Source organism: Somniosus microcephalus, chromosome 13 (assembly GCF_052327205.1).
Source record: "Somniosus microcephalus isolate GS21.2 chromosome 13, FLI_Smic_1.0, whole genome shotgun sequence".
In the NCBI taxonomy this organism is placed as follows: Eukaryota; Metazoa; Chordata; class Chondrichthyes; order Squaliformes; family Somniosidae; genus Somniosus; species Somniosus microcephalus.
Window position 1 is genome coordinate 176,186,691 of NC_140999.1, and position 12,510 is coordinate 176,199,200.

Sequence of the window (12,510 nt, forward strand, 5' to 3'; positions counted from 1 at the left end):
GCCCATCAGCATTACCATGCTGCTTTGTACCTTTGAATTCTATCTGATATTGATGTGCCCCTAGGAAAAGGGACCATCTCTGGAGCCTCTGTGCTGTCATCACCGAAACACCCTTCTTAGGGTTAAAAATGGATACCAACGGCTGGTGGTCTGTCAGCAGTGTAAACTTCTGGCCCTGCAGGTAATGATTAAACTTCTTTACTCCCCACACAAGGCTGAGAGCCTCCCTATCTATCTGAGCATAGTTGCGCTCAGCGGAGGTCAATGATCTGGATGCAAATGCGACTGGCCTTTCCAAGCCATTTGGCAACTTGTGTGAGAGTACTGCTCCAATACCATAAGGAGAAGCATCACAAGCTAAACGAATAGGTAGCGTTGGGTTGAAGTGAGCCAACACTTACTCTGAGGTGATCAATGCCTTGCTTTTGCGAAAGGCCTTCTTACAGTCCTCGCTCCACTTCCATGGTACTTCTTTCTGCAAAAGAGCGTTCAGCGGGTGCAGCACCGTGGATAGATTTGGCAGAAACTTATGGTAATAGTTAATCAACCCTAGGAACGACCTCAACTGGGATACATTTTCCGGAGCGGGAGCCTTCACAACAGCTTCGATCTTGTCAGGTGACTTGTGCAGCCCCTCCTGGTCAATGACATGACCACAGTACGAGATCCGTTTCTGAAAGAACTCACATTTCTGGCGATTAACTCGAAGTCCATATTCCTTCAATCTGGTGAGCACCAGTTTCAAATTTGCAAGGTGTTCCTCATCGTCATCTCCTGTAATCAGGATATGTCCAAGTAACATTGAGTGCTTGGAATTCCCTGTAATACCTGCTCCATGGCCCTCTGCCAAATTGCTGGAGCCGAAGCCACTCCAAAAACCAGTCTATTATATCGATACAAGCCTCTGTGCGTGTTGATTGTAAGATACTGGCGCGACTCTTCCTCAACTTCCATCTGTAAGTACGCTTGCGCCAGGTCTATCTTGGTGAAGTGTTTCCCGCCAGACAATGAAGCAAAGATATCCTCAATCCGCGGAAGCGGATATTGCACCGTGTGAAGCACCGGATTAACCGCGATCTTGAAGTCTCCACAGATGCAGACCTTCCCCGGTTCCCCTGGCTTGTTACTCGATGAACGCTTCATGACGGGAACAATGGGCGTGGCCCACTCACTCCAGTCCACCTTAGACAGTACTCCTGAACGTTCTAGCCCTTCCAGCTCAGCTTCCACAGCAGGTTGTATCGCATAAGGTACCGGTCTGGCTTTGAAAAATGTTGGGTTTGCATGTTCTGCAATCTTGATTTTTGCCGTAATTCCTCTCAGTGTTCCCAGTCCCTGTTGGAACACCTCTTTAGCCTCATCCAATATTCTGGACAATCGTTCAGGTTTGACATCTTTTTTTTCCGGAATCTACCGTTATTGCTTTTAGGGAGTGCCAGTCCATATTTATTTTCCTGATCCACTCCCGTCCCAGAAGTGGTGGACCTCCCTCAGGTAGTACATATAAGTCCATTCCTTGGTGTTCTTTGCCCTTGTGTACCACCTTGACTTTTATCTTTCCGATGGGGTATACTCTTTGCCCCGTGTATGTCTGCAATACTATCTCCGTATCCCGTAGGGGAATATGTGTGAATAACCTTTTGTAATCTTGCTTATTCATGACCGTCAACGCCGATCCGATGTCCAATTCCATCTTCACTTGGACTCCTGCTATCTGAAGTGTGACCCAGATAGTTTGTAGGTCAGCTTCCTTACTCACATTGTGAATTCTCAGACTACCCAGTTCCTTGCTGTTGGAGTCTGAATCCGAATTCTGTTCATCCGAACTCTTCTCAGCCACCTTATGTACCTTTCTGCACTTTTCCTGCGGTGACTTTTTGTTGCTGGTCTTCTTTCCTGACCGGCATACTTTAGCTATGTGACCAAGCTTGCCACATTTTCTACATTCCTGATTTTTAAACCAGCATTGGTTCTGATCATGTGTTGTCTTTCCACAACGATAACATTTCGCTGTACCCAAAGCCATTTGATCTACGCTGAGTACCGCTGCCTTCAGCTGCATTTCCGCAGTGCCTCTCGCTGCGGCTTCATGCGATGCTGCAATAGTGACAGCCTTATCAAGTGTAAGATCATTCTCTTCAAGCAGCCGCTCTTGTGTTCCTTCTTTCGACAATCCACACACGAATTTGTCTCTCAGTGCCTCTGTCAGTCTTTCCCCAAACTGACAGTATTTCGCTAGCTTACGCAGTGCAATTAAATACTCCGCATTGCTTTCCTCTTTCAGTTGCGTTCTCGCATAAAATTTAAATCGTTCCGCTAACATCAGCGGTGTGGGGTTCAAATGATTTCTCAGGACAGCAACAATATTAGCGAAAGCCTGATCCGCCGGTTTAGCTGGTGATAGAAGATGCTTCAATAGCCCGTATGTCTTCGCACCCATTGAGTTTAGTAAGGTTAGTGCTTTATCTTCATCTGATATTTTATTTGCCTTACAATAAATCTCTATGCATTCTACATACGTGGCCCAATCTTCAACATCGGCATCGAAATCGTTGATGTTACCACGCTTAGGCATCCTTGCAATCTTCTTGAGAAACAAAAAGAAATTAAAAAATTTTTTTTTTTCAAAATGGCGGTTTCCCGCGCTTGTCTTCTTCCCCCGCCTACGAAAATGGCGGCTTCCTGCGTTTGCCTTTCTCCCCCGCTGGCTGTAATGGCGATTGCCGTATTGCTGCATTCGCCCTCCCCAGCGGTTCTCAAATCGTGCCTCCCAGCCCCTCTTGCAGTCCGGTCCTTTCCCCCGGCTGAGTTCTCCGCGGTTTTTAAAAAAATTTTTAAATTATTTTTATTGTCTCCCGCGCCTCGTGGCCTCGGTAGCTGCCCGGCCTTTTTCCCCGGTCGCGGTCGAGCTCTCTCTCGACGCTGTTGCGTCTCCCAGCCTGCTTGCAGCCCGGTCTTTTACACCGGCTGCGTTTGCATTCACCGCGGCTCCCGTGCCTTACGCTGCCCCAGTCTCAGCGCCTCTGGCCCCGACTTCTGTCCGGCTCTTTTCCCCGGCCGTGGTCGAGTTCTCCGCCCTTATATCCTCCGTTTTTCCCTCCCCTACTTCACAGCCAACGTGGCCGACTTGCTGCTCGTCGCTGATCGGCTTACCCACCACCGTGGTAGAAGGGATGATCACTGCCTGTTGCTGATGGAAGGCTTCGTGTCAGGATTCTTCCTTGCTCTTCAGACCCGAGTCTTTTCTCAGCAGGATGATGAGGGCGGATGCCTCTTCTCGACGCCCGTTAAACTGCCTTGGATATATCTCTGCTGCAGGGTAAGATCGTTATCGTCGCCACTGTTAAGTCTGTGTGTTCTAGTTATTGTTAATAAGAATCACTGCACACAGACCACAAGAATAAATTCAACAGGTCTTTACTAGTCGAAGGTCAGGCTGAACTGCCCAATAAATCATTACACAGCACTTATATACCGGTGTGGTCACCACCGGTATTACAGTATACAGCAGCCAAGATAAAGTAGTGCATCTCTTAAAATAGTTCTCTTAAAGGTGGAACGGTTACATACACCACACATCCTGTACGAGATCTTTTTCATGAGTGAAATTAACTCACTTATTCACAGCTTCAGTAGCAATATCTATTTATTCTATGGGCATGAATGTTCAAAGATACAAATAGTTAATTTTTTCCATGTAGAAAGAGATTAGCATCCTCGGCTCCCATCAGCAACATGCCTGGATGATCCGCTCTCATACACTGATTGACAACTTTCCTCCTCATGCCATACTGTACGCGGTAGCTAATGTTTACACATGCATAAAATATCAACATAGGGGATTATGAAAGTAGCATTAATGTTCATAGAATAACAGTTAATACTTTTCAATAAGTTATTTTAGCTTGCAATCTCAGTTTGGAACAGTAAAATTGATTATTTTTCCCAACTTACCTAACATGTACCCAATTAAGTTGTCCATATTGCCCACATGTTCGTTTGGGTAATCATCAAGTTCCATTATTGGAGACGTGACTATGGCCTGCACATTCTCCTCATCTTCTGGCCACTGTTGAAGGAAGGTAGCATAAACCCGGCGCTCCATAAAAGACTGTTGGACTAGAATAATCTTCTGCACTGGAAAAAATTGAAAATTCGCAAAACATTTCTGGACAACAATTTCCATTTATATAGTCCCTTTAAAAAGCACCAAAGCACTTCACTGAGGCGAGAATGGACGTAAGTACTGAAGAGAGAGGAGTTAGTGGAGGTCACCAAAGACATGGTCAAAGATGTCAGTTTTAGTTTTCACTAATTGACTGAGATGATCTTGTGTATCGTCCAGGAGTTTATTTTCAACCTTCTTCCAGTTTTTTAAATAGCCCGTTTTTCAGTCTATTAAAGCCAATAAGTGTTTTTATGTGTGCCAGCAGTCAACATACCTGACTCCTAGTTTTACCGCTTCTTACCCCATTTTTGTTTTGTACTTTCCTATAAAGAGGCTTGTTGATGAAGGGTCTGCACCCAAAATGTTCATCCAGTTTTTCTTTCTTCAGATGTCCAGCATTTTCTTTTGTGTAGTTTTGTATTATTTTTGATCTCTGGCCATTGTGTTATCAGCAGGAGTACAGTACCACTGCGATCTTTATACATAGTGCACTGCCTTTACATTGTTTGATTTAAGAGTACAGTACCACTGCGATCTTTATATATAGTGCACTGCCTTTACATTGTTTGATTTAAGAGTACAGTACCACTGCGATCTTTATACATAGTGCACTGTCTTTACACTGTTTGATTTAAGAGTACAGTACCACTGCGATCTTTATACATAGTGCACTGCCTTTACATTGTTTGATTTAAGAGTACAGTACCACTGCGATCTTTATATATAGTGCACTGCCTTTACATTGTTTGATTTAAGAGTACAGTACCACTGCGATCTTTAAACATAATGCACTGCCTTTACATTGTTTGATTTAAGAGTACAGTACCACTGCGATCTTTATACATAGTGCACTGCCTTTACATTGTTTGATTTAAGAGTACAGTACCACTGCGATCTTTAAACATAATGCACTGCCTTTACATTGTTTGATTTAAGAGTACAGTACCACTGCGATCTTTATACATAGTGCACTGCCTTTACACTGTTTGATTTAAGAGTACAGTACCACTGCGATCTTTATACATAGTGCACTGCCTTTACATTGTTTGATTTAAGAGTACAGTACCACTGCGATCTTTATACATAGTGCACTGCCTTTACATTGTTTGATTTAAGAGTACAGTACCACTGCGATCTTTATACATAGTGCACTGCCTTTACATTGTTTGATTTAAGAGTACAGTACCACTGCGATCTTTATACATAGTGCACTGCCTTTACACTGTTTGATTTAAGAGTACAGTACCACTGCGATCTTTATACATAGTGCACTGCCTTTACATTGTTTGATTTAAGAGTACAGTACCACTGCGATCTTTATACATAGTGCACTGCCTTTACATTGTTTGATTTAAGAGTACAGTACCACTGCGATCTTTATATATAGTGCACTGCCTTTACACTGTTTGATTTAAGAGTACAGTACCACTGCGATCTTTATACATAGTGCACTGCCTTTACACTGTTTGATTTAAGAGTACAGTACCACTGCGATCTTTATATATAGTGCACTGCCTTTACATTGTTTGATTTAAGAGTACAGTACCACTGCGATCTTTAAACATAATGCACTGCCTTTACATTGTTTGATTTAAGAGTACAGTACCACTGCGATCTTTATACATAGTGCACTGCCTTTACATTGTTTGATTTAAGAGTACAGTACCACTGCGATCTTTATATATAGTGCACTGCCTTTACATTGTTTGATTTAAGAGTACAGTACCACTGCGATCTTTAAACATAATGCACTGCCTTTACATTGTTTGATTTAAGAGTACAGTACCACTGCGATCTTTATACATAGTGCACTGCCTTTACACTGTTTGATTTAAGAGTACAGTACCACTGCGATCTTTATATATAGTGCACTGCCTTTACATTGTTTGATTTAAGAGTACAGTACCACTGCGATCTTTAAACATAATGCACTGCCTTTACATTGTTTGATTTAAGAGTACAGTACCACTGCGATCTTTATATAAAATGCACTGCCTTTACATTGTTTAAGAGTACAGTACCACTGCGATCTTTATACATAGTGCACTGCCTTTACACTGTTTGATTTAAGAGTACAGTACCACTGCGATCTTGATATATAGTGCACTGCCTTTACACTGTTTGATTAAATTTCTTTTGGATACTGAATGTTAAGATATTGCAATTAATTATTATATAAAAATCAGAATGATATCCTGCCGGATCCTGTGTAGTTACCTTCTGGGTACAAAGGACCTAGTGCAGAGATGGTGGTGGGTAATTCCCGTTATATTGCACTGACTGACCTGTGCCACGCTCACGCTTTTTGTTTTACCTGATTCTTTTACATTAACTCTGCATCATGTCCTGAAGGACGCTGACCGTATATGACATGAGACTGAAACTGTGAGATCAGTCACCCTATTGCTCCTGGAAGCAGCTGTATGTCAAAGAAACACACCACATTCCATACAGTGGATTTTATGATCATCATCTGCCTGCCACTGCTGGTTACAGATCCCAGTTATTAATAATCTGTTAAAACACCTAAGTTAAACTTCGTCATATAATTGACTCACAGATCTGCAATTCTGTTAACTCAACGTCTATTTCTATCCCCCTCCACAATTCTGCTGGAGTTTCTCATAGCTGACCCTCAGCAAAGCTTTAACAGTCATTAACAAGCAGCTTTTTCCACTAACTTCTATTAACGTATTTTAGTATAGCAGCAATACTCAGAATAGTGCTACAAATGGGCAGACATTTTGGAACTGCTTTCTACCAGTCTTGCTGGACTGTTCGCTCACATTTTTTTGTAGGAACTACATAAAAAGTGTGCTGTAGGTTTGGAACTTGTTTAGGATGAACCTGTGGCCATTCTGCAGCATACTCCCCTCTTCGTCCCTTTTTGTCATCAGGGTGACTTACCTTCATGCAAAGATTTTTTTTAATTCTGCATTTCATTATTTCAATCCTACTAAGCCGTTGTAAAAACAGCACCACAAGAATACGTAGTCATTATTCAAATTACATCATGTACATACATTTTATGTTTTCAAATTATTTTAATGACTCCCCTCCCACCCCATTATACTATAATAATATTATAATAATCTGGAATGCCCATGATACCTAGGGACTATTCACTACTGGTTTCAGTTAGTAATGATTATCTTCCTCCTCATAACCTGTGCCTTTCTGAATACAAATGTAAACTAATATGGTCCCACCATGCAAAGAAACGACCTGTTACCAATAATTGGGCTGGGGCCCAAGATCATTGATTGCCTGAGACGTGCAGACTTAATCGGTCTTGTGCCATGACCCCCAGGTTACGAAAGGCCAGTCTTACAACTATGGTATCTCTACTTTCTTTCTTCTGATTTTTATCTTTGTGCTTACTCGGGAACATGACTGACTCAAATTCACAATTCTGTTCCATCTCCTTCCCTCTTCATTGCATTAGCCTAGAAACTATGGCTCAGCAATAGTAGTGGGCAAATGTTTAACCCGTTCCTACGATATTCCTCTGTCCAATATTTCAGTGGAAATGTTGATTATTTTAAAATAAACAGGTTAATACCTGCTTTAAAATAGCAGACAAAGGAATGCCATATGAAGACGTTAAGCATTCGTTGCCTAATATTGCAAACAGTAATTTCTACATTCATGTGATTTGGGAACCATTGTGTTGAATTCTATAGCCAACATATTTCTATTTAATTACATTCACGGTTTCGATATTATTTGATACGTGCATGCATTCCATTCGAAAATGTACAGCAAAGATGAACCACAAAACAACGTAGCAGTGTGAATCACGTTTTTCATAGTGATAGGCTGCTGAATTCAAACATAAAGCTTTTTACTTAATAAGAAAGACAAATCAAGCGCTGCGGCCCTTAAAACTCTAGAGGAAGTCAAAAGAAAATGTTCCCCAAAGGAAGTTATCAAATCCAAATCTACATCTTTAGCTGCCCTGCACCTTTGTGACAAACTAAAAACAGCAGCATCTACTGGATGGGAAATACAACGTCATCTGCTAGACTAACACAGAATCCAAATGGCAGCCACTTATTTTCACGAGGAATTGCAATGACAGCTACTATTAAGCAAAGTGTCTCATTACGAACTACAGCAGCTGAATGCTTTCTTTGAGTTTCACAGATTGTTTTTATGTTGAGTTTTCTTGCTTGATATTTGTGCCCACATCTGAAAGTGTTTTAGGTTCCAAGCTCGGGTCTTTCACGGTATGATTGTTATAGATAATTTAATTGAGAAATGCTAAAAGGTTGGGAACTGGGTGACTTAGTGGGTTAGCCACTACCCTTTTATCTCTGAAACTGAGGATCAAATATCCTTAGCACGATAGCAAAATACTGCGGATGCTGGAAATCCGAAATACCAACAGAAAATGCTGGAAAAACTCAGCAGGCCAGGCAACATCCGTGGAGAGAGAAACAGAGTTAACGTTTCAGGTCGAAGACCCTTCGTCAGAAACTGAGAAAAAAGCAGGAAATGAAACGGATGAAAAAGCAAGTTTGGGGTCAGGGAAATGGGGGAGGGGATGAAAGAACTGTGCTAGCTGCATGGCAGCCTTTGTGAAATATGTCTGCGTAGTCTCCATCCAGTTCCTTCTGAGCATTTTGTGATGGACCAATAAGGGTGATATTGGGCTGCCCCAGGGTCACCAGGCAAGAATCATTACATCAATTGCCCCTTTTAGGGCACCAATAATATAGGAAAGAAACATATGGTCCAATCAAACTATAATAAGTAACAAAGTCCCAGTACAAACAAAAGGAACCTTCCCAACTAAATCATAATGTTGTTATCAATGTCTTAAGACACTCTATACCCTGCGGTGCCCACTGGTCACAGAAGACATCAAGCCTACCGGTGGACACTGCATACTCCCTCTCCAGGGCCACTCGGGCACGGACAATACTAGAGAAGAGAGGAAGGCAGCCAGAGCGTCCCCCACCCCGGACCTACAGATTGCTGTTTTAGTCCACAAGTTGATCCTCTGACTTACCCCCCTCCCCCCCCCCCCCATCCCATCCCCCATCCCCACCCACCCCCTCCGCTCTGGGCGGCCAAAGGTTAGCAGCGTGGGGCTAAAGTGCAAAACTATCATTGACAATCTCACTCAGAGCAGGGACAAAGCAGCTGGTGTGGGGAATTGAAAAATGATCTCACTGGTGCAGTAGGGGGTGTTCTGGGAAAAGGTTCAATTTCTCACGACTAACGTTGCTCATTTTGATCAGCGCAAAAATTTTAAAAAATAAAGCAATGGAAAAAATAACACAATTCTCCCATTAAAATTAGGAATATTACTTAGAATTATATTTTTGTTAAATTAATGGATTGCAATTTTTAAATGCCTGTTTGGTCCAAGCATGCTGCATTTTTAAATGAGTTTCTTCCTTTTTATGTCTTTCTCTACGGCGTTACCATGGCCTCCTCCCTCACAGCAACTGAGGCTTTCAGTTTGAATTTTGCAACCATTTTCCTTAATATACCACCAACTCCAAGATAAACTAATACAAAAGCAAAATACTGCGGATGCTGGAAATCTGAAATAAAAACAGAAAATGCTGGAAATACTCAGCAGGTCAGGCAGCATCTGTGGAGAGAGAAACAGAGTTAACATTTCAGCTCGATGACCCTTTGCCAGTTCTGACCTTCTCCTGCTCCTATTTCTTATGTTCTACTGCTCCTATGGCATTTAGAGGTCAGGGAACTAGATGTAATATCTCTAAGTTTGCAGACGACACAAAGCTGGGTGGGCGTGTGTGCTGTGAGGAGGATGCAGAGAAACTCCAGTATGATTTGGACAGGTTGGGTGATTGGGCAGATGCATGGCAAACGCAGTATAATGTGGATAAATGCGAGGTTATCCACTTCGGTGGCAAAAACAGGAAGACAGATTATTATCTGAATGACAATAGATTGGGAAAAGGGGAAGTGCAATGAGACCTGGGTGTCCTTGTGCACCAGTCGCTGAAGGTAAGCATGCAGGTGCAGCAGGTGGTTAAGAAGGCAAATGGTATGTTGGCCTTCATGGTGAGAGGATTCGAGTACAGGAGCAAGGATGTCTTGCTGCAGTTGTACAGGGCCTTGGTGAGACCACACCTTGAGTATTGTGTGCAGTTTTGGTCGCCTTATCTGAGGAAGGATGTTCTTGCCATGGAGGGAGTGCAGTGAAGATTCACCAGACTGATACCTGGGATGGCAGGAATGACGTATGAGGAGAGATTGGGTCGATTAGGCTTATATTCGCTACAGTTTAGAAGAATGAGAGGGGATCTCATTGAAACTTATAAAATTCTAACAGGACTAGACAGACTAGATGCAGGAAGGATGTTCCCGATGGCGGGGGAGTCCAGAACCAGGGGTCACAGTCTAAGAATAAGGGGTAAGCCATTTAGGACTGAGATGAGGAGGAATTTCTTCACCGAGAGAGTGGTGAACCTGTGGAATTCTCTATCACAAAAGGCAGTTGAGGCCAATACATTAAATATATTCAAGAAGGAGTTAGATATATGTCTTAAGGCTAAAGGGATCAAGGGATATGGGGAGAAGGCAGGGACAGGGTACTGAATTTGGATGATCAGCCATGATCTCATTGAATGGCAGAATGGGCTCAAGGGGCCGAATGGCCTACTCCTGCTCCTATCTTCTATGTTTCTATGTTTCTATTTCTTATACCAGCCATCTTGATGGCACTTTTTGGTGACACAACTCATTTAGTGGTAATTTGTGTCAAAGTATGGCTGGCTTTGTCCTCTACTGAATGGGGAAGAGACCGGCTCAGTCCACTTAGAGCCCTTAGAGTCGGCAGAAAGATGAGGCTTTATCTCATCAGTCTTTCTACACTTGATTGCAGTTCCCTGCCGGTGAAAGGACAGCATTAACTCATTGCATTACCCTATCCCCACAAGAAATGTGTATTGGACAAGGAGTCCCGTCAATAACTAGGAATAGTAAAAGCTCAGGCTGTTAAATACCTTGGACGCTCTTTTCCTTTAGTGTTTGATGTGCAAACCGTATATTCTCGCCTGTATTAGTGGCCCTTCTTTCCAGTAGAATCTTGTCAACTGGAACGCCCAATTTAACCGCGGTTTCAGCAAAAACATCTGCCTCTGGTTGATCCCATTCTCCTGTTGTTAAAAATCATATTTACGATGACAAGAGGAATAAATTTACCTTTTTTTAACAATAGATATTTGCAATATTCAATCATTTTCATGGTTACTATGACAAACTTTTTGTTAAAAATGCAGAGCTGCAGTTGAAGCGGTAATGAAAGAAAGCAGCACTAACTGAAATCCAATGTCACTAATGAGTCATACTGTATCGAGAGTAAGGAATATCTGTGAGTTAAAGCAACTGCAACAACTTGAACTTTTATCGTGCCTTTCGTGTAGTAAAACATCCCAAGGTGCTTCACAGGAGCGTAACAAGGCAGTAATCCAGTCGACAGAGTTACTGGACCTCAGAGCTGTAAACGATATGTTCAAGTGTTTAACCATTACAGGAAACTTTGTGATATCCGGCACCGATGGGACCGAGCTGTTGCCGTCCCATCAAAACTGCCAGACAAACCAGCGCTAATGTTAAAACATAGAGCTTTTGAGCTCCGTATCTAGCAACAAACCCTGTTGCTTAGCAACAGCTTCTAAACAGTCGGCCATAGCTTGCAAGCGTCTCTGTAGCTAAGCAACAGCTTTAGCTAGACCTTGCAGAGCCTGACTGGTGGAAAAAAAGCAACGAAAAGAAAAAAAACCTTACTGAACCGACTCCTGAATTTTGCCGGTGGATCGAGCATTCCGGACAGTTAACCTCCGGATAAACCAAAGTTTCCTGTATTTGAACCTCTTCTTTCTGCCGTTTTATTTTTACTTTTGTCTGTGCTAGCAGCACCTAACAATGTAGATCCTGTCTACCATTGCACATCATATTATGCTCACAAAATAGGATTAATGATTGTCAATCCATTACTACAAATGTATTCAGAAACAATAAAAAGGGAATGCTAAAACATGGAAAGAAAGAACTTGCATTTATATGGCGTCTTTCAGGACCTCAGGACATCCTAAAGCGCTTTACAGCCAATGAAATGTAGTTACAGTTGTAATGCACGGAAACGCGGCAGCTGATTTGTGCTCAGCAATGTCCCACTAACAGCGATGACGTAAATGGCCACATCGTCTGATTTTGACGTTGGTTGAGCGATAAACGTTGGCCAGGACACCGGAAGAACTCCCCATCTCTTTTTCAAGTAGTGCCGTGGGATCTTTCACATTCCACCCGAGAGGGCAGATTTAAATTTTGGCTTAAATTTTCATTTAAAAGTATGG

At 42.4% G+C, this 12,510-nt stretch overlaps 1 protein-coding gene across 1 annotated transcript in view; it reads right to left on the reverse strand.

Annotated features, from left to right (window-relative positions):
* The window catches only part of LOC147108800 (uncharacterized), a 49,477-nt gene that overhangs the window by 9,114 nt on the left and 27,853 nt on the right, over window positions 1-12,510 (reverse strand). The window contains exons 4-5 of the mRNA XM_086005642.1: window positions 11,158-11,310; window positions 3,955-4,137 (exon numbers count right to left, since the gene is read on the reverse strand). Coding sequence (XP_085861768.1) covers window positions 3,955-4,137; window positions 11,158-11,310 — 336 coding nt within the window. The remainder of the gene's footprint in view (window positions 1-3,954; window positions 4,138-11,157; window positions 11,311-12,510) is intronic.